General features: G+C 42.1%; 1 protein-coding gene across 1 annotated transcript in view; it reads right to left on the reverse strand.

Annotated features, from left to right (window-relative positions):
- LOC132825707 (netrin-G2-like) overlaps nucleotides 1-20,264 on the reverse strand; it is a 114,267-nt gene that overhangs the window by 16,672 nt on the left and 77,331 nt on the right. The window contains exons 3-4 of the mRNA XM_060841107.1: nucleotides 18,146-18,318; nucleotides 14,185-14,211 (exon numbers count right to left, since the gene is read on the reverse strand). Coding sequence (XP_060697090.1) covers nucleotides 14,185-14,211; nucleotides 18,146-18,318 — 200 coding nt within the window. The remainder of the gene's footprint in view (nucleotides 1-14,184; nucleotides 14,212-18,145; nucleotides 18,319-20,264) is intronic.

A 20,264-nucleotide genomic window follows, 5' to 3' on the forward strand; every position in this document is an offset into this window, starting at 1 on the left:
GATTGGCCATTATTTCAAGGGGGGGGGGATGAATATGAGTAGGGAAGTCTTACTGCAGTTATATAAGGTGCTGGTGAGGCCACAGCTGGAGAACTGTGAGCAGCTTTTTGGAGGCACTCCAGAGGAAATTCACTAGGGACTCTTAACAACCTTCTGGGTAATAAATACTGACCAAGCCAATGACACCCACATCTCATGAATGGATGAAAGAAATTGTAGCCTCCATTATTTGGGATGGAAGCTGTAATATGTTTCAGTCAGCCCTGCATTCCGTTCCTTCTTAAGGACCTTTAAAATATTTCTTTGTAAATGTGAGGAGTGTTAGAAATTTTGAGAACTTCAGTAATGTGTGCTTTGTTGGAAAAATGAGAGATCTATGTATTTCAGAGACAAAGCTAGATGCATATGAAAAGAATGTAGTGGTAATGTCACTCAGTTAGGAATCCAGAAGCCTGGGGTAACGCACTGTGGATGTGAATTCACATCCTATCAAATTGAATTTAGTTAATGAATCTGGAATTGAAGTTAGCTATCAGTAATAGGAGCCATGAAATGATCATTGAGTAGTATATTCACCCATTAGATTCACTCATGTCCCTCAGGAAAGGATATTTGTCACCTTGGCCAGGTAATGTGATTCCACACCCACGGCAACTCATTAACTTCACTCCCCAATGGCCCGGTGATGCCATTTAGCTCAAGGGCAATTAGGAACAGACAATAAATGCTGACCTTGAGGGGCCTGCTTGTGATGCAGTGGTAGTATCCCTACCCCTGATCTAGGAGGTCTGGGTTGAAGTCCTACCTGCTCCAGAGATGTGCAGTAGCATGTCCGAACAGGTTGATTCGGAAAAATAGGTTCAATAAATATTTTAAAACAAATAGTTACATGCTGTCCTTGCCAGCAACGCCCAAGTCAACAGGAAAGAATGTAATGGATCAAACGCAGGGACAGAGAGATCTCCTGGACCAAGGCTGGGGTCAGCAAATAAGACATGGATATAAAAATTAAGACGAATTGTTTCTTTTTCAAAAAGAAAACGGTAGTATCTAAGGTGCATTTCAAAATTCAGACCCAAATTTAATCAGATTCCAATGTTCTTCTTAATTTTCAATTTATCATGAATTATTAAATTATTTCTGTATACTCTGTGCATACATTGTAAAAAGTACAGTTACAAGTTCTGGAGTTCCTCCAGTTAATAGGAATAAATCTGGGCACTTGTCTCACTGGAAATATGAAGCTGAGTACTTTTTTACATGCATCAGAATGAATCTATTTACAACAGATCATTATTATGTGGCTCTTGCTAAATTCAGTGCCCAGATAATTGTACAGCGAAGTTCATTCTGCACTTGCAAGGGATTTTTAAGAAAAAGAAGAAAATCTGATATACAAACAAGAGGGCAATCAGGTCATCAGGATGGTGTTTGTGCTGGGACCATCCATCAGTACTGATGGGGAACGTACAACAAAGCTAATTCCAAACAAAAAGATCTGCTCCCAATGTGTTTTGATTTTAAAAGTTGCCAATCAGATTATATCTACATTCTGTGTTTTCTGTTTCAGATTTCACAGCGTTTGTACTGTATCTTTGGCTTTAAATCTGAATGAGCACAGACCAAAATGGTGGCTCAGGTTATTGTAGAACAAATCTCTGCACAAAAATATTCTGTACTCCAGATCATAAATTGGTTTGGGGTTCATTAACATTTAGCAGAGGTTAGTGCCTTTATTTACCCTGCAAATAATGTTCCATTTAATATTTAAGATGCAGCTTTTTAAGAAGTCTGGATGTTCCCATTTATTTCAATGAAGGCTTGATCTTTTTAATTAATTAATGAGTAAATTATCCTTTAAATATATCTCTGCAGAAAATAACCTGAGGAAGGAGATTAAATATCTTTTGTTTTCACCTTTCCAAATGTTAATCTATTGATTTGTTTATCAAGTTACATCCACTTAATACCTTATTATTCATGGATCCACGCAATATGAGCTGCAGTAAATGTCAGGAATGCTTAAGCTGCCCTAACAGTCACACATTACTGTGAATGTGAGCCTGACGTTTTCTATCTCTTTCTCCCCTCCTGCTGCTCTTTGTGGATAGACCTGACTTGTATTGGAGTAAAGTGAGCAACGTTGAACCAGCTGCAGATTCATTGCTTCCAGTTTTCAGTTGACTTCAGTGATCTGCTTTTTTTCAAATCAATCGCCAAAAGTGAAAATGAGCTGACAGTGGGACCCCTGATAGTGATGGTCAAAGGTGGTCCCTGTGGAGGGTACTAGCGCTGAGCCCAGTCACCACCTTGGCCCGTGTCTGTAATGGGTAGCTAGGCTCGAAACGCAGTAGTTCACTAAGGTTTTTGTAATTTTTCCATGGGATGTGTGCCTCTGTGGCTGCTCCCCAATGCCCTTTGGAAGATGATGGTGAGCTGCATGTTTGAACCGTTGCTGCCCAAGTGTTGCAGGTAGACCCACGATGCTGTTGAAAGGAAGTTCCAGGATTTTGACCCAGCGACGGTGAAAGAATGGCAATACATTTCCAAGTCCCAGTGTTGCTGGCTTGCAGGGGAACCTACAGGTAGTACTGCTCCCATGTATCTACTAGGAAGGCTCGAGAATCTTATAGAATAAGACACAAAGTATTTGTAATTTCACAATCAACTTCTGGGCTTTGACATGGCATTGGCAATTTCATTTCTGTACTTGAACTTTACATGAATGTCCACCCTGTCATCCTTTATGGGATTCTCAAACACTGATGAAAAATATACCATTATACTTCATGACTTACTATAAAGCACAATTGTCCCTGAAGTCAAATGAATATCTCCAATTTGTACACTCAAGATGAATGTTCTTCATCGGACAACTCAGCAGATGCAGAAAGGTCCATTTTTTTTGAAATATTTTATATTTTTCAGGTCCTCAAGCAGCAAGACTATCATCTTGCTTGGACAATCCACTGGCTTTGCAAAAAAGCTAAGCACGGCATCACTTAGACCCTTCTTGATTTCTCTGCCTTCTCTTCTAAACTTCCCATCATTGACCTGAGATTTAGACCCTAAATCCCTGCACCTCTCTCCCTCTTCAGTGTTCGCATGCCTACCTTTCGGGTTAAGCATTTCAGACATCTGATCTAACATCTCTTCACATGAATCTGTGTTGGATTTTGTTGATAATTGTCTTCTGACACCCCATGGGATGTTTGTATTGTTGGTGGTTTATAAATGAAAGCTATTGCTATTATTCTTCAGAATGTTTTGTCCCTTCATTAAATCAGCCAGTGTAATGACTCTTAAATGTGGACAGAGAAGTGTATCTGAAGGAGCTGGGCTGGTTCGAGTAGGAACTTCACGAGTTCACACTAAGGCTCCAACAACTTCACAAAGGAGACAGTTCAGCGACTCAAAAGGACATGGATGGTGCTGGATTAAAGCCTTTGGTATTTATTCCTAGAAAGAGCTTTAGTTATAAAAAGTGCAGTCATAATTTTAATGTTGTTGACCCAATTGCCATCATTATGATTTTTCTCATTCTAATCAATTTTTAAAAACATGGATTAATAGTAATAATAAATATTCCAGATCTAGTCTCCCTATTAGAGTAGTTTACATGTTTAATTTAAAATATTTCATGAACCTATCTATGAAGTCAACCAAGGCTGGCTTAGAAAATGCTCTCAGCCTGCCTGGTATCAATAACTCGCTGTGTTAGGTTTGTAAAACATAGCAATACTCAGTCTGCCTACCTGAGGAAAACTGCTGCTCAATATGCGAGTATCAGAGCTCGTGCAAAACATTCATATTGTCAGCAAGGGCTTGAGGCAGGGCAGAATCTGAGAACGATGGATTAATTTGTCAATGAGCGTGTCTCCAGGGACAACGTACAGCAATGTCCTGCATCCCCTCCCTTCATTACTCATAGTGTAAGCCCTGACCTTCTCATGTCGTATATCAATGTTGATCATTCAACAAACCAGAACAATAGTCTCTGTGGAGACAATCCAGAGCAGCAATGAGAGCAAGGCTGGGGAGGAGTTTCTTTCTTCACTTACAGACAAGCAAAATGACTGGACACAAGGAATGAGCAAGAATGGTAAACTTGTTTACTGTTGGCAGGTCGAGGGGGGTATGATATTGTCGGCCTCGGGGTTTGGTAGGGAAGGGTGTCCAGTGACGTTTTCTCATATATAATGTCAGAGGTCTTCATGACCAGACGGGCTGCGAGTCTGTTGAGATTCCCTGTGGCAGTGACTGCTCAGAATCAGATCATTAGGTGGGATATTGTGTAGAAGATAAACATTCCTCTGGGAGAGTGAGACTCGGCATGTTAAATGTGTGCACACATCTTACCAGCTGAATACAAAGTGACTGGAAGTAATAGGAAGTCATGAGATATATACCCAGAGGAGGAGTACCGCATGGTAGGAAACCTGCTGAACGTTGCAATTTGCCAATAAAACTGCTCACTTGGAGGGATTTCAAAAGGAAATGAATCCATTAACAGTTATAGCAAGTAAATCTCCCATTCTCATTCACTTAACTGAAACATCTGTTGTCAGGTTTATATTTGAGTCGATGTACCACTATTTTTAACAGTTCCAAGTCTGTTAGGCCTCGATACTTTCAAGAGCACTCTAGACTATTAAAAACCTGTAATTCTGAACTAGTATTCAATGCAATTATCACAGGTCATTGCTAGTAACTCAAGTTATAAACTTACCTTTGTTGATTCTTTGTCCTTGCATTGAGATGGGTCCTCCTTGTGAGCAAACAGTGAACCATGATACAGGTACAATGGGACAGACAGCTGTCAGATTGAAGACTCTATCGGTAGATTATTTAACTTTGACATCCGAGAAATGCTTTTTTTTTCAGACTTGCAAAGATGAACCAACAAGAGAAAAGCATTTCCATTCTGGTAATATTGTCCCACTCCATAACAGCAGTCTTTCTTGTCGCAAGTTACTATATTACCATATTTATAGTAAAGAAGCCCAATAAAATAATTTGGAGTGAATGGGATACTTCTTTTTAATCCTTCAGTTATTTTCAGATCAATATTTTGCAAAATGTAAGTGTCTCAGGAAGTGAACCTGACACGAATCAGCACTAGCTACAGATCACCAGTGCTGTCAGCATTTAGTACTGTTCATGTTGTCAATTTAACTGATGACAAGTCTTATAGCACACACTTCATTACATGATCATGTTATTAACACTAGATGATACCAAAATGATCCACCACCATGGTGTAGCAGGGATCAGAAGGCTTTGGCCTTTAGACTACAATGTTAATGGTTTGCAGAGTATACAAGGGCTATTTGAGCATTGTACACTGAACTTAATCTTGGATGTATAACTTACTGGCACAAAGCTAGCAAAGAGTTCAGGGCGCTGAACTACCTGCCATTTTGTGAGGTTGCTTCACTTGCAGAATTGTAACTCAGCCACATTTATTGCTCTTGCCCTCTAACAGGAAGCACAGAGTTCCACATCCCAGCTGCCAGGGACGGGGAGGGCGCTATTTGAAGAGGCTGATGGGTAGGATGCTCAGATCTTTGCTCGGTCCTTCCATACCTGTGCTTAGTCTCCACCTGGCCCTGCCTGACATGCTCAAGATGGTTGGCATTTTCGCTGATGCCTCTTCCCAGCTTCCATAATCTTGGGCAAGGGACTCCCACAAGTTGGTGGGGTGTTACATTTTTTAAGGGAGACTTTGAGGACATCCTGTGCCCTCCTCGTAACTGCTGGCTATGATGAAACTCAGAATATAGAGTTTATCTTACACGCCTTGTGTTAAGCATGTGGAATGTGGCCTGCACAATGCAGCTGACTAATTGTAGCCAGTGCCTTAAAGATGGGCAAGCTCCACTAAGAGAGGGCTTCCGGCTAGGAGAGAATTGGGCTTGACTGTGATAGCATCCGTGATGGAATTGTCTGATGACCCTCCCTATCTGACTTCCATACAATGACCAAGACTGACAGTATGTGTAGGACTGATCATCACCTCAGGAAGGAGGGGAGAAATGGTCAGAAAATAAACTGTGACAAGTGGTTATGATCTACACAGGGAACCAACTTTACAGGAAGGGATCTCAACTAGCGCTTTACATTCAAAAAATGGGCACAGGTATCACCAGGAGTTTGTTCATAACTAATAACTACTGTTATGGGGTTTCAAATTCTAATAGTAACTAATTACAATTGTAAACTCACCCTTCTTAACTTCTCGCTGAGGAGTTGGTATAGGGCCTTCAACAGGAACACAAGCACAATGAGAGGTTGTTTCAGATTACAGAATCCACATTACAAACTAACTTGTTTCAATCATTAGAGCTACAGATAAATAGACTGTATTCTTAAATAATGAGTAATGTTAAAAGGGAGAGAATACTGATATCAACAGAGAGAGGAATGTAACTAGCCTTGAAGGAAGATGTGTAGTCTGATGGTTTTGTTTTAAAACCAATTCATGTTGGTGCTAGAGACAACTGTAACCCATATTCCCAGTCTCCTAGTGATTGCCATTCTAGCTGTTGGTCTAAGCTAAAACTTCTGTTACTTTTAAACTAAGTTTTAAAGACTTACTTGTCTTAACTCCTTTATCAAGATGTAGATTAGTTTCTCCTTTTATGAAAGCAGGAAAACAACAGATTAATGAGCAGAAAGACCTGAGAAAAAAATTGATTAAAGAACCTAACTGTTAACTTACATGTTTATTTCTGAGGGTTTCTGGTTTCATTGGAAGAATTGTACTATTCAGTACGACTCAATGTTTAACTATTCACTACAGAAATTACACCACACACATCAAACACGACAGTAAGTGGATCAGTTGTGGGTTGGTGCACACACTGGTGACACTATTCTTGGAAAACTGATCAGAGTATCACCAGTGATTGACTCAAGTGGCAGGAAAATCAATGGCCTTTACTCATGTTTCTATCCCTAGTCTAAAGCAAGAATAAGTAAAAGAACATCTCAAAGTGTTTCCCTGGATCACTTACATCCATTGGTCTGGGCATCCTCCAATTCCCTTGTCACTGTTCTCTTTTCCCTCAATGTTTATCGTTTCTGAACTATTTACCCATTTCGCTTTGCAAAGTGATGTTGTGAATTGTCTTTCTACCACTGTTTCCATGTCCACTAACCAACAAGAGTCTTGACCTGCCCTTTTTGATCTTTTGCTGTTTAATTTAAATTTCTGCTTGTGTCATCAACTCACCAATCAATGCGAGTTTATTTCATCAAAACCACTCATCATTTGGAGTCATGACTTGGAGGAGCTGGTGTTGGATTGGAGTGAACAAAGTTAAAAATCACACAACACCAGCTTATAATCCAACAGGTTTGTTTGAAAGCACTAGCTTTCAGAGCACTGCTCCTTCATCAGTTGGTTGTGGAGTACTGATGAAGGAGCAATGCTCTGAAAGCTAGTGCTTCCAAATAAACCTGTTGAACTATAACCTGGCGTTGTGTGATTTTTACCTTTGTACATCATTTGGACCTATCAGATTTCCTCTTCACTCGCACCTTCACTTGTTCTATTCTGCTTCCCTATTCTTCTTCATAAACTGAAACTCCTCAGCCCTGGCACCATCTTAGTCACTTCTGTCTGTATTTTCTCCATAACATAACCTTGTACAAAGCATGATGCACTATTCCATTGACCGCCTTAACAGTGAATTTCATTGGTTTAACATTGTCCCCTTAATTTCTAACTCAATTCCCCTATGTTGTAAAACTTAGTGTGATGCATTATTAAAGAGCTTTCAATTTATTCCCTCACTTTTAAGAGCTGGAAAAATCCAAATCAGTCTATCTAAGTATTCACTGTCATTACCTTGAGCTTATTTTTCCTTTTAAAATGTGCCACCTCACAGTTCTTTGGAATAAGTTTCATCTGACGGCTGTCTGCCCAAACTATTTATTAATCCAAATATTTCTGAAGTCACTTTGTGCTCTTCATAATTGACCACACTTCTCTAATTAATATCTCATTTGAAAATTCATATTATGTTTGCTTTAGAGAGAGAGAGAGAGAGGGTAACAATGACACCAACACTGACTAAGTCTTAATTCAAATGTGGATAACACACATTAACCACTATTACCAGTCTTCCATTGTTTAGCACAATCTGTCTTTTCTGAACTATCGTACTAGAAAAGACAGTATACGTTAAAGGAATGCTCAGTCCCAGTTCTAAGTGAAAGGAACTGTACACCACCATTAGAACTTTCTTTCCTCTGGCTTTGTGAATCAATCTGCATTAAGGAAAATTACTTAAGTCTTTCTTCTTAAAAAAATCAATGCTATTGATGGGCTCTTTCCCTAATGTCACCAAGACTGTCACTTTACATTCAAGATTACAATTGCTTCACTATTCCATTCACAGTTGCATCACAGTGACATGGAACTTTGCGTACGATTTGTAAATTTATTGGAGAACAAAGAGGACAAGCATTTCAGTAACTTCTTGAAATAATAAGGCCTGTAACAGAATGGTAACATGTTTTATTAACAGAAAAGGGCTGCCAGATATCTTTCTCAGACAAACCCACAAGAGATGGGAGTTGGACAGCTGAGCTGGATTCCAACTGATGACTTTTCCATCTCTTAATGTGGTGCTTTTCATGATTCTCATTAGAATAATGGAAGCTGACTTCATTGCTAACTCTGGGTCTGATAAGTAATCTGCCTTAGAATGTGATCCTTTCCAATACCACAGCTAATTCCTACATACACCTGATTTTGATTCAGGGGTACTCAATGTTTTCCAATGGGATGTAATATGTCCAAGCCACGTTCATTTCTGCTTTAAAAATATTACTTGCAATCCATCTTGCTTCATAAATCTTACTGCTATTATTTTCTTGATTATTTTTTGTTAGTAACTTCTATACTAGTAATGCACACCATACTGTGGGACTTAGTATCCTATGAGTTGATTTAACACCAATTATTAGGAGTAGGTACAGTTTCTGTAAATCTTTTTTTGTTTTCAGATCTGTCTCCTCTTGATTTATTTCATACCTGACATTTCTGGTTTCTCTTGAGTCTGGAAGCACTCACTTCCTTTGCTACAAATTCCACTGCAAAGCTGAAGCCAGATCTTTGAGATTTTAAAATGCTTTCAATGTCATAGTTTGAACGAAATGTTGGAAATGTTTGTGAACAGCCAATATGTTACCATCAGTTTCAAATGAACTCTATTACACAGTTCTATAACAAGAGAGTAGGTTTAAGTGGGCATCTCATTCAAAGATAAAACAATGAACAGAGGATGCTGGGACAAAAACAGAAACTGCTGGAGAAACTCATCAGGTCACGCAGCATTTGTGGAGAGAAAGCAGACTTAAATTTCAAGTCCACAAGAATCACTGCACTCAAAATGTAAACACCACTTTCAAAGAATTGGCATAGCAAAATGGGTTGGTTAGCTTCCTGCATTGTCGTATAATTGTGACAAGAGATTATCTGACAGTTTTGTTGGTTACTCGTGGATTCTGGTTGTATTTGAAGCCCCTTCTGGTATCAGTGGTCTTTATTGTGAGGGATTGTAGATCTAAAATTAGGACATGCTGCTACAATTGTACGGGAATACTGTGTGCAGTTTCAGTCTCCATACTTGAATTGGAAGCAATACAGCGAAAGTTCTTTAGATGGTTCCTGGGATGGGTAGGATGAGATAGGGAGTATATTGGCCCCGTTTTGACTATAGTTGAGAAGAATAAGAGATGATCTCATTGAAACCCAGAGGATTCTGAAGGGGATTAAAAAGGTTTTTTTCCCGAAAGCATATTTCCTTTTAAACTGATAGCAACAGGTTGGTGGTTCACAAAGTAATGACGCCAGGATATTTCCTGTACCTCAAGAAGGTAATCACCAATATCTTCTCCAGGGAAAGCTATAAATGCTTGCCTAGCCAGCAACGCCCAGGATCTGTGAGTGAATATTTTTTTTAAAAAGGGAGAGGCCGGGGAATATAAAACACAGGAGCATTTGGGCGGCACGGTGGCACAGTGGTTAGCACTGCTGCCTCACAGCACCAGGGACCTGGGTTCAATTCCCACCTCAGGCGACTGACTGTGTGGAGTTTGCACGTTCTCCCCGTGTCTGCGTGGGTTTTCTCCGGGTGCTCCGGTTTCCTCCCACAGTCCAAAGATGTGCGGGTCAAGTGAATTGGCCATGCTAAATTGCCCGTAGGGGTATGGGTGGGTTGCGCTTCGGCGGGTCAGTGTGGACTTGTTGGGCCGAAGGGCCTGTTTCCACACTGTAAGTAATGTAAGTAATGTAATCTAATCATAATCTTGAGATAAAGACGATCATTTATGATGGAGAGAGGCAGCAGGTTCTTCAATGAAAAGGTTGAGAATCTTCAGAATTTTCTCCTGAAGGATAAAGATGCTCCATCATTGAGAAGGTTTAAGGCTATCACAGGAAAACGTTTGGCCTGTGAGGATATTGGGAGAGGTAGGGTTGAGCTGAAGGCCAGCCATGATCATATTGAGGGGGTGGGAGTCCATTCCAGCTCCCATTTCTTTGGTTCTGATATTCTAAAACTTCACTTAGTACAGGCTGTACAGTCCTTGGAGGCAATGGCACCTTCTGTTCAATTTATAACAGTTTTATGCTTTAACCATGGATACAATCAGCTCTAAACTGTTGTGCACAGTGAGACCTCCACCTGAAGGCTCATTGCCTAAGTACAGGTACTCATTGTGATCATTCATATCAACCCAACAGTCACTTGCTTAAATGATGAGCCAGGTAATCCAGTGTTAAGATTCTCACATTCTTGATGTCTTAAATATGTGAAGGTTGAGTTAAGAAATGAGCTAGGGTCTCTCTTGTTTTAGCAAACTCATGATGAGGTCCTCCTCCACCCAGAAACTCTGAGCTGAGCATGTTCCTTGATCTTAATATCTGAGGAATCCCTGAATATATTAAATCCTTACAACTGGGAGAATTTGCTCCATTGTTGAGTATCGTTGTGTTAAAAAATGCCCGAATGATCTTTGCCTCGGTGAGATCTTTCTCTGCTTCTGTGGATGCTATCCATGAAGTGATGGTTGACTCTATCTTCAGATATTGCCACCAATGTCATATTTTATTTAATAATAAATTGGAAGTCACAGTACAGACACCATTTCATTGGTTTTACCTCCACACTTTTGTGACAATTCAAACAGCAGCCCATTCTTGTTTTTATTCTCTAACTGAGCTACTCTCTGTTGGGAAACTCGGAGATGGTGACAGTACCTGACACTTTCTGTGGCTTCTGGGAGGCAGCTGCCAAGGATGGAATCACTGCCCGTGATTTCTGGACAACTGTGTATGTACAAAAACAAAGGAAACATTTAGCTGCACAGAATCACCTAAGTTATACAGCCTGTGGTCAGTTTGAAAGCATTAGACATTGCTTCCACTGAGAGTGTGTGGACATGTGTATATATGTGTGTCTATATCTGCCTGTGTTTGTATGTGTCCAAACGTGTGTGTGTGTCTGTGTACGTGCATGTATGTGTGTGTATCTGTATGTGAGTGTTTCTGTGTATGTGTGCGTCTGTATCTGCATATGTCTGTGTGTGTGTGTTTCTGTATTTGTCTGTGTGTGTGCGTGGATCTGTATGTGTGTATGTGTGTGCCTGTATCTGTCTGTGTGTGTTTCTGCATATGTTTGTGTGTATCTGTATTTGTCTCTGTATGTGCATGTATCTGTATATGTGTGTGTCTGTATCTGTGTGTGTATGTATCTGTCTCTGTGCATATGTCTATCTATTGGTCCAGACTCTGCAATGTATTCCTTAACTCAACATAATTCGCGGAACCTCTCCCCCATCCTGATTCAAGCATTCTTTCTTGACTTTCCATCCTAGTTGTATTCCTTTACACCCTGTTCCCACCATTGCATGCAAGAAGCATTGAAAGTTTACAGCACAAAGCATGGCCATTTGTAAAGGGTCACAGATTTTTCTAAATCTCTGTAAGTTACTGCCCTTAAAGGGTACATGCAAAAATGTTCTAAATGTGATATATATTTCAACCCTGACATTCAGGTAATGAGTTCCAAATCTCCACTGCCTTCTGGATGAAAAATAATCTCCTCAGCTGCCTTCTAATATTTTTACTAATTACATTAAATCTAAGCCCCTACAAGCTTGCTGATGTGTCTGTTAAGGGACCTAAGCGATTCAAACCATCCACTTCTTTTAGAGTGATCGATTCTACCTTTGGATCTGCTTTTGTCTCCTTGATGCACAATTGGGGAGAGTGCCACTCTATAAGGTTTTATACTGAAAGCAGTAAAGACTTTGTGTACTGTTCTGAGGTTGCTGGCTTAGGACGGACCTCCAACAACAGCAAGTGGCAGGTTCTCAGCAAATCACAGATTTAGAATCAGCGAATTGATCCAAGAAAATATGAGCATCTTGGATCGTTGCAACTAATGAACGCCTTGCCAATCAGGGAGTATTGGTGATAAATCCTCAAAACCTTTCCTTCTGCCCCCCTGCTATGTAAGCTCACCTCATGCAAACCTAAAACTGTGTGTGTTGCAAACGTAAAAATCCAAAGTACGCAACATGGATTTTAAAAGAGGAGAACAGTCAGGAGATTATTGAATGGTAGAGCAGGATTGAGGAGTTGAATGGCCTACTCCTGTCCCTAATTAATACCTATGATCGTCTGTACTTCCCAAACTCAACTTGGCCCTCGCAGAATTTCCTGTTTTTAACTTCTGGAGGTTAATAAAGAAATCCCATTCCTGATGGGTTGAGGAGGAAGTGTCTGAAGCTTGCACATTGAGGAAGGTGAATCCTTTTATTATTCACCCTGGGAAAAAAATGCACTGCTTTTCTAACTTCAAAAAAGTTTCCATCCATTCCACCACCACCACCCCCACACCATGTTCAACCATCAAATGGGCTGTGTCTCCATGAGGCCACTGTCTATGTGATCCAATGGGCTGTGAGGGTTGGTAAGGTAGAGATTATCAAAAGAGCCTGCGCTGATCCCATCCTCTTCATTACCCAAGCTGTATAATTCCCTGCCTGAGGGTCTCCAGGTAGTGTTCAGGGATGGAGCTGGGAGTCTTTAACTTACTCCCACCAAGTGGCCTAAGGTTATTTGAGCATTCCCCACTAAGATCAACACCCAAAAAGCAATGGGAAGGTTCCGTGTTTCTTCAGATCACACCTTGGCAGCGGTGAGAATGGATGTCTGATACAATGACAAAACAAAACACAGGGAATTCCCTCTCTTACCCAGGCTCCGTTATAAGCTCGTAGTCCTCATGTCTCTGCTCCACTATCTGTGACAAATCCTTTACCCTCGTTGATTCTTGTACCCTGGGATACTATCAGTAAGTTCTCTTGACCCTTGAAGACCTCTTCAAAACTTACCTTCTTTGGCTGTTCCTTCATGTGCCCTCCCCTCGCTATGCCCCTATTTCCTGATTGGCATCCCATTTCTTGCAGTAAAATGCCTTGTGATGTTTCACCAAATGGTAGTCACTCCAATGGTTCATCAATGCCCTTTAGGGAAGGAAACCTGCCGCCCTTTACCTGTGTCTGGTCTACATAGGGCTCCACATACACAGCTGTGTGATTGACTCTTTACTGCCCCCTGTCTTTAGCAAGCCACTTCAGTTCAAGGGCAGGCAGGGACAGGCAACAAATACTGGTCTTGTCAGCATCATGTGACATCGACATTGTGTAACTCAGGAATCAAATCTGGATGCAGTTGTCGATGTTGAATGGAGTCATGGGGTCAAGGCTGAGTTTTGCTTCCAGTGTGACTGGAACTGAATCTATGGCAGAACACAGATCCTTCCTGGCAAACCACAGGGAACAACAGTATGCAAAAATAGATTAAAATACATTTAAAAAAAGAAAATCAAGAATCTTCTGGAACCCTAGTATACAGACGTGTCATTTTAAACGATACTTGTCCTTCCACCAAGCCCCCTTTTTTTAAACATCAATTTAGGCTAAAAACTGTGGAAAAACTTTTCCAGAAGTGCAGCAAACAAAAAAAAACAACATGCAGACCAGAACAGGCAGAGTCTAAAAAAAACATTGAAAATGACCTTTGGTGGGAAAACAAAGAGATGTAAATGGGAATGAGAAAGAGGGACGTGGGGTTTGGGGGGAAGATGGCCTGTGTATACTTACTGCCATAAGCAGAGCTGGCAGCCACACCTGAAAGGGAAACAGAGGATGGTGTTAGAGGAGCACAGACAGTGATCAAGCTGCTCTTCACACAGACTTTGTAATTCCCTCCACTTTCCAACGCCCGCCCTCTCACCCAGTGTGGCCTGGGCATTGTGTGTTCCTACAGACTGAGAAAAACATGGCCACCCCTCACTGGCTTCACAACGTTACATTTCACACAGCAGAGTCCAGTCTTATGGCTGTTATTAATAGATGCAGACTCTTGGACTTGCTAAAAACTGTTGATGCCTTTTGATATGACTTCGGGGAGGACAACGACACAGATTCTCTTTGTGTTTGCCTTCCCAGAGCAGAAAAGGCCATTTCTGGAGCATGCCTCACACTCAGTCCCTGCCTGTTTTATAGGTACTGTTTTCCTGGCAAAGATGGTGTGGCAGGCAACTCCTACAACAGGCACAGTAAATGAAGGGCCTGACTTCTCTCTTAGCCCCCTCCATTCTGAATTATGTCTTAGTCTAATTCTGGCATTCCCTCTGTAAATCTTTGCTCTCATCTACTCTGCTTTTCTCCATTCAGCTGCTCCTTAAAATCTCTCTTTTGGAACAAACTTTGGAACATTTGCCCTAATTTCTTCCTCTATGTCTCTGTTACTTTGTAGTGAAGTGCCTTGAGATGTTTGATTCGGTTAAAGGTGCTTTATTGTTGAATGATGGGTTCCCAACGACTGTTTCAGTAACTATTGTTGCCAGCAACAACAAGCAATTTTCAATTTTAGCAAATTTTTAAAGAATGGTCCCTGTGGAGGGAGGAGTGATGGGGACAAGGCAGGAATGAAGGCACCAAGTAGGAGTCAGGGGGAAGAGCTGGGAGTGAGAGGAGGAGGCAGGACTGGGAGTCAAAGGGGGATAAAGTAGCATTGGGGGGGGGCTAAGGTGAAGGTGAGGGGGAATGAGGCAGGAGTGGGGGAGATGAGGCAGGAGTGGGGGGGGGTGAGGCAGGAGTTGGGAGGAATGAGGCAGGAGTGGGAAAGATGAGGCAGGAGTGGGGAAGAAGAGACAGGAATGGGGGGAGATGAGGCAGGAGTGAGGGAGAATAAGGCAGGGCTGGGGGTGATGAGGCTGGAGCGAGGGGGAATGAGGGGGATGAAGCAGAAATACTCGCCACACTCTTTTGCAAATTCTGCCATGAAGTACAAATCAAGGACCAACACTGGGTTGGTAATGCTCTTCCTGTAAAAAATGAGGTCTGCAGCTGCAAATGTGTTGCTGGTTAAAGCACAGCAGGCCAAGCAGCATCTCAGGCATACAACGTATCATCCGCTGCCATTTCCGCCACCTCCAAACGGACCCCACCACCAAGGATATATTTCCCTCCCCTCCCCTATCAGCGTTCCGCAAGGACCACTCCCTTCGTGACTCCCTCGTCAGATCCACACCCCCCACCAACCCAACCTCCACCCCCGGCACCTTCCCCTGCAACCGCAGGAAATGTAAAACTTGCGCCCACACCTCCACACTCACTTCCCTCCAAGGCCCCAAGGGATCCTTCCATATCCGCCACAAGTTCACCTGTACCTCCACACACATCATCTATTGCATCCGCTGCACCCGATGTGGCCTCCTCTATATTGGTGAGACAGGCCGCTTACTTGCGGAACGCTTCAGAGAACACCTCCGGGCCGCCCGAACCAACCAACCCAATCACCCCGTGGCTCAACACTTTAACTCTCCCTCCCACTCCACCGAGGACATGCAGGTCCTTGGACTCCTCCACCGGCAGAACACAACTACACGACGGCTGGAGGAGGAGCGCCTCATCTTCCGCCTGGGAACCCTCCAACCACAAGGTATGAATTCAGATTTCTCCAGTTTCCTCATTTCCCCTCCCCCCACCTTGTCGCAGTCGGTTCCCGCAACTCAGCACCGCCCTCCTAACCTGCAATCCTCTTCCTGACCTCTCCGCCCCCACCCCACTCCGGCCTATCACCCTCACCTTGACCTCCTTCCACCTATCCCACCTCCATCGCCCCTCCCCCTAGTCCCTCCTCCCTACCTTTTATCTTAGCCTGCTTGGCTCTCTCTCTCTTATTCCTGATGAAGGGCTTATGCTCGAAATGTCGAATTCTCTATTCCTGAGATGCTGCTTGGTCTGCTGTGCTTTAACCAGCAACACATTTGCAGCAATGCTCTTCCTAGTTGAGAAGCCAATGTCAGGATCATACTGGAAATGTACCAAAGCAGATCAAAACTCCAATTCCATTCAGTAAAGTCTCCCAAAGCTTTGGAATTCCAAATGCTAGTGTCTGTTCCATTCTTACACCTTCTACATCTACAGCAAATAGCCAGTGTAGAAGTTGTTTTGCATTTTGTATGAGATATGATGTATCAGTCTCACAAATATTAGGTCATTTCAGCCATCTGTGTTTTAATTATATAAAAGAAGCAGTCAGAGGGTTAACAATCCTAAGCTGTCCTATTAGCTTTTAATTAAACATTGCCCCAGAACGTTTGCTCCTCCAGTATCTCTAAAAACATGTTCACTTGAGACCAGTGAATCTTTGTGATTGGACTGAACATGGAGATATCAGCACCAGCTGTAACTGTGGAACAGTAACCAACCCAGAGTTCTCCCTGATCTAGAATTGAGAAGGGAGGGAAAACACAGTCTGGAAACTTTAGGTGTGAGAGATTTTCTAGTGAGACTTAGTGTTCAATGCTACAAAGACACCAAACTCATTCAATGTGTCCCCTCAAACTGGAGGCCACTTAATCAACTACGAGCCCTTTGGAGAAATCACCCATTGAGTATGGGGGATCCTATATTCCCAAAGGGAGCAGTTTGAGCTCCATGAAATGACAAAATCGATGTGTTGCAGTTCTACTGTGCACAGGACAAACTGATCATGATGTGATGCAGCCTCTTGGCTGAAACCTGACAGATTTTTATCTGTTTGTCAATGGAAAATGGGCAAGGCATGGATATCCCAACCTTCAGCCCCTACCGGAAATTGGGCTGAACACTGAGATAGTTCTAACTTATTAATTTTTAACTTTTGGTAAGGAACGGGCAGTTATTAACCAGTCTCCCAGTAAATACCCTGCTCTGACCTGCTTCTCCATTGGATTATTGGGTCATTTTTTGCATTAGATACCACATACTGTTCACACATTGAGTATAAATTTGATGTTTACATTCATATATTTGTATTATATTATACAATATATATAATATTTATATTACACATCCACTGTAACTGTAAGCAATCTATCAGTTGCATCTTTATGCCTCTCTTCGATGAAATAATAAGATTTATATCTGGTTTTCAACTGGTGTACCACAGACGGAGACATCTTTTTGTTTTCATGTCAAACTCTCCTCACTACTAGGCAAGAAATTTGCCAAACTGCACTAATAATGTTAAGTATGGTGTGAACTCTAACTTTACAATAGAAGCTGAATGATAACCAGCTCTTTATTTATAACGGTTCTTGGTGTCTCTCAAATATTGGGCTTTGACCAGTTCTGAGGCTGTTTGGAACGTGTGGAACGTTTGAAAGCTCAACAAGCTGTAATGACTTTAACAAGATCAGCCAGGTGGACCTCATAGAATATAAATTCCCTGATTGGGGCTGTTAATCTGATCCGATCAGGGAGCCCTGGCTGACAGATAAGAATAGGAATGTCAGAGATCCTGTACACTCTGAGAGGTGGCTCTGAGGGAGCTGGATCAGTGTGAAGGGCTCTCCATGTGTAAATAAAGAGTGACTTGGCGATGGGATACTCGCCCCTGTGGAGTTATTTCACAAACCTTCAAGCCTTCAGCAATGGACGGTTACAAAATGACAGTGACAGAACAACAGAACAGAGTTATTCGCAATACTTTCTATTGATTCTTTTTTGGTTGACTATATTACAATTGAAAGGTGGCATGTGTCCTGGAAGATAGGAAGAGTATACATACAGCTGTTGGCTGTTCCCATCGGGTATGGATTGTAGCTGCCTGGTCGCCATGACTTGGCTTTATAGTTCTTCCTGCACTTTCCACAGTCTTGACCTGTTGTGTTGTGCTCACACTCGCACATCAGATTCCCATCTTTGAAATGGCAGCTGTTTGCATGCATGTTGCACTTACACCTGGAATGAGAAGGAGAGGGTGTAAAGAGCCAAAAGAAGCAATGGAACAGCAGCTACTTGCTGATGCTATTTGGAATCAGGATCTCTGCCTGTGTAGAATCTGCCAATGATTGGAATGGTTGGGATTGGTGTGTGCTGCACACCTTGGGAACGCCAGCTCTAGGATCTGCCACTTCAATTAAAACCACAGCATCTGCCATCCCCCATGATTCAGAACAAACAACCAGAAATACCCAGAATTAAAATAGCAGCTGCATTGTTGGTTCTGGTATTCATCAACCCCTAATTGATGCAGTTATTTAAAAACTAAATAATTAAGTAGTAATTTGGACAGATTTTGTTCTCTCCCAACCTCTTACTAGTGAGCTTCCTCAATCACATACAATCAATCCTTCAGGTAAATAAGGGCAGTCTGTTCCCTAAATTATCCATTAAGTAGCCAGTCCAGACATTCTGACAATGTGAAACAGGATACAAAGTCAAATTCGTTTCAAGTAAAAGTTGATTTCTCGTAAACACCATTTCCTAATGTAAATAAAACAACCATACAACTTTTTAAATTTGAGAAAAGGAAGAGGTAGAATGTGTATACCATCCAAATCGCAGGCTCAGGAGAATCCATTGTGTTTCACAGTCAATGAACTGCCTTTGGATCACTGCTGTCAATCATTTTAAACCTGAGCAAGTCCAATCTCCAGGGTTCAATCCAAAATCCCAACTCCTGCCCCCATCTCATCCCACGTTCACTTTTAGACTTTAAAAAGTGTAGTGACCCTAACTTTATTCAAGCCATGTTTATCTGCAAGGTGTTTTGCTGATGTTGCTCTGAGAGATAACGGGATTATACTGAAAATATAAAATAGCAGAGTGACTCCTGCCCCTGCACCGGCAGAGGATGTCAGCAATGATGACATCATGAGTATGCACCATTGTGCCACTGAGACATAAGGAGTGCTCACCATCTTGACTCCACACGACTCTCTCAGCCCCCCTCATGACTCCCCCACCTCAAAACCCCCCCTGTGCTCACTGCTTCAACAGCACCCTCCAGCACCCCCCTGCCCCACCCTGCCCCCACCCCCATTTGGAGCCTCGGTTGCTGTCTTTCTGCATGTCCCGCTCCTAACCCCTTGATGCCCCCCTGCCACCTGCCTCCCTTCTCCCTCCCCCTCACCCCTTATCAATGGGGGACAGCGAGGCAGGAGAGAGGCAGTGATGGGTCAGGAGAGGGACAGACAGATGTTTAGAATGGGACAGTGAGCAGATGGAAATCCCAGCACTGGAATTCATTCAACGCATTTGCAAAAACACTCATTTTATTGTCGCTTTCCTTTTATTTACGAAAATATACTTTGTTCATAATTTACCTATAGATAAATACAGCAAGTACAAAACAGGCACATTTACAACATTTAAAGGCATCGGGGTGGGTAAATGAATAGGAAGGGATTAGAGGGGAATGCTGCCAAATGGGACTGGGTCAGATTGGGATATCTGGTCGGCATGGATGAGGTGGACCAAAGGGACTGTTTCCATTTTGTACTCTAGGTTGATATAGAAGACATAGTGGAATCCTGACATTTCTCACTCCAGCTTCAATTCAGTCTCTGTATAGCAGACCCCTCCCTGTGTCATCGCTAACAGAGACATCACAAGCATTGGGACTGCATGGGAGGTGAGTGCGCCCCCTGCGGTTGTGATGACAATAAACACATCTGCAAAATAAACCATGAGATGCCATTGAATTGCTCCACCTAGTGACCACACAAAACAAAAATGATGTTACGAAACCTGGGGTTAGGCATTTCTGTAGCGGCTTTCATGGCTCCAGCATCAAGTCATTGAGTTGTACAGCATGTACCAAAATACTTTGCCGCCAATGAAACACCTCTGAAAACCAATCATTGGGCGTACATTAAATGGTCATTGGATAAACAAATGGATGA

The sequence above is a fragment of the Hemiscyllium ocellatum genome, chromosome 21 (genome assembly GCF_020745735.1).
Source record: "Hemiscyllium ocellatum isolate sHemOce1 chromosome 21, sHemOce1.pat.X.cur, whole genome shotgun sequence".
Taxonomy (NCBI): domain Eukaryota; kingdom Metazoa; phylum Chordata; class Chondrichthyes; order Orectolobiformes; family Hemiscylliidae; genus Hemiscyllium; species Hemiscyllium ocellatum.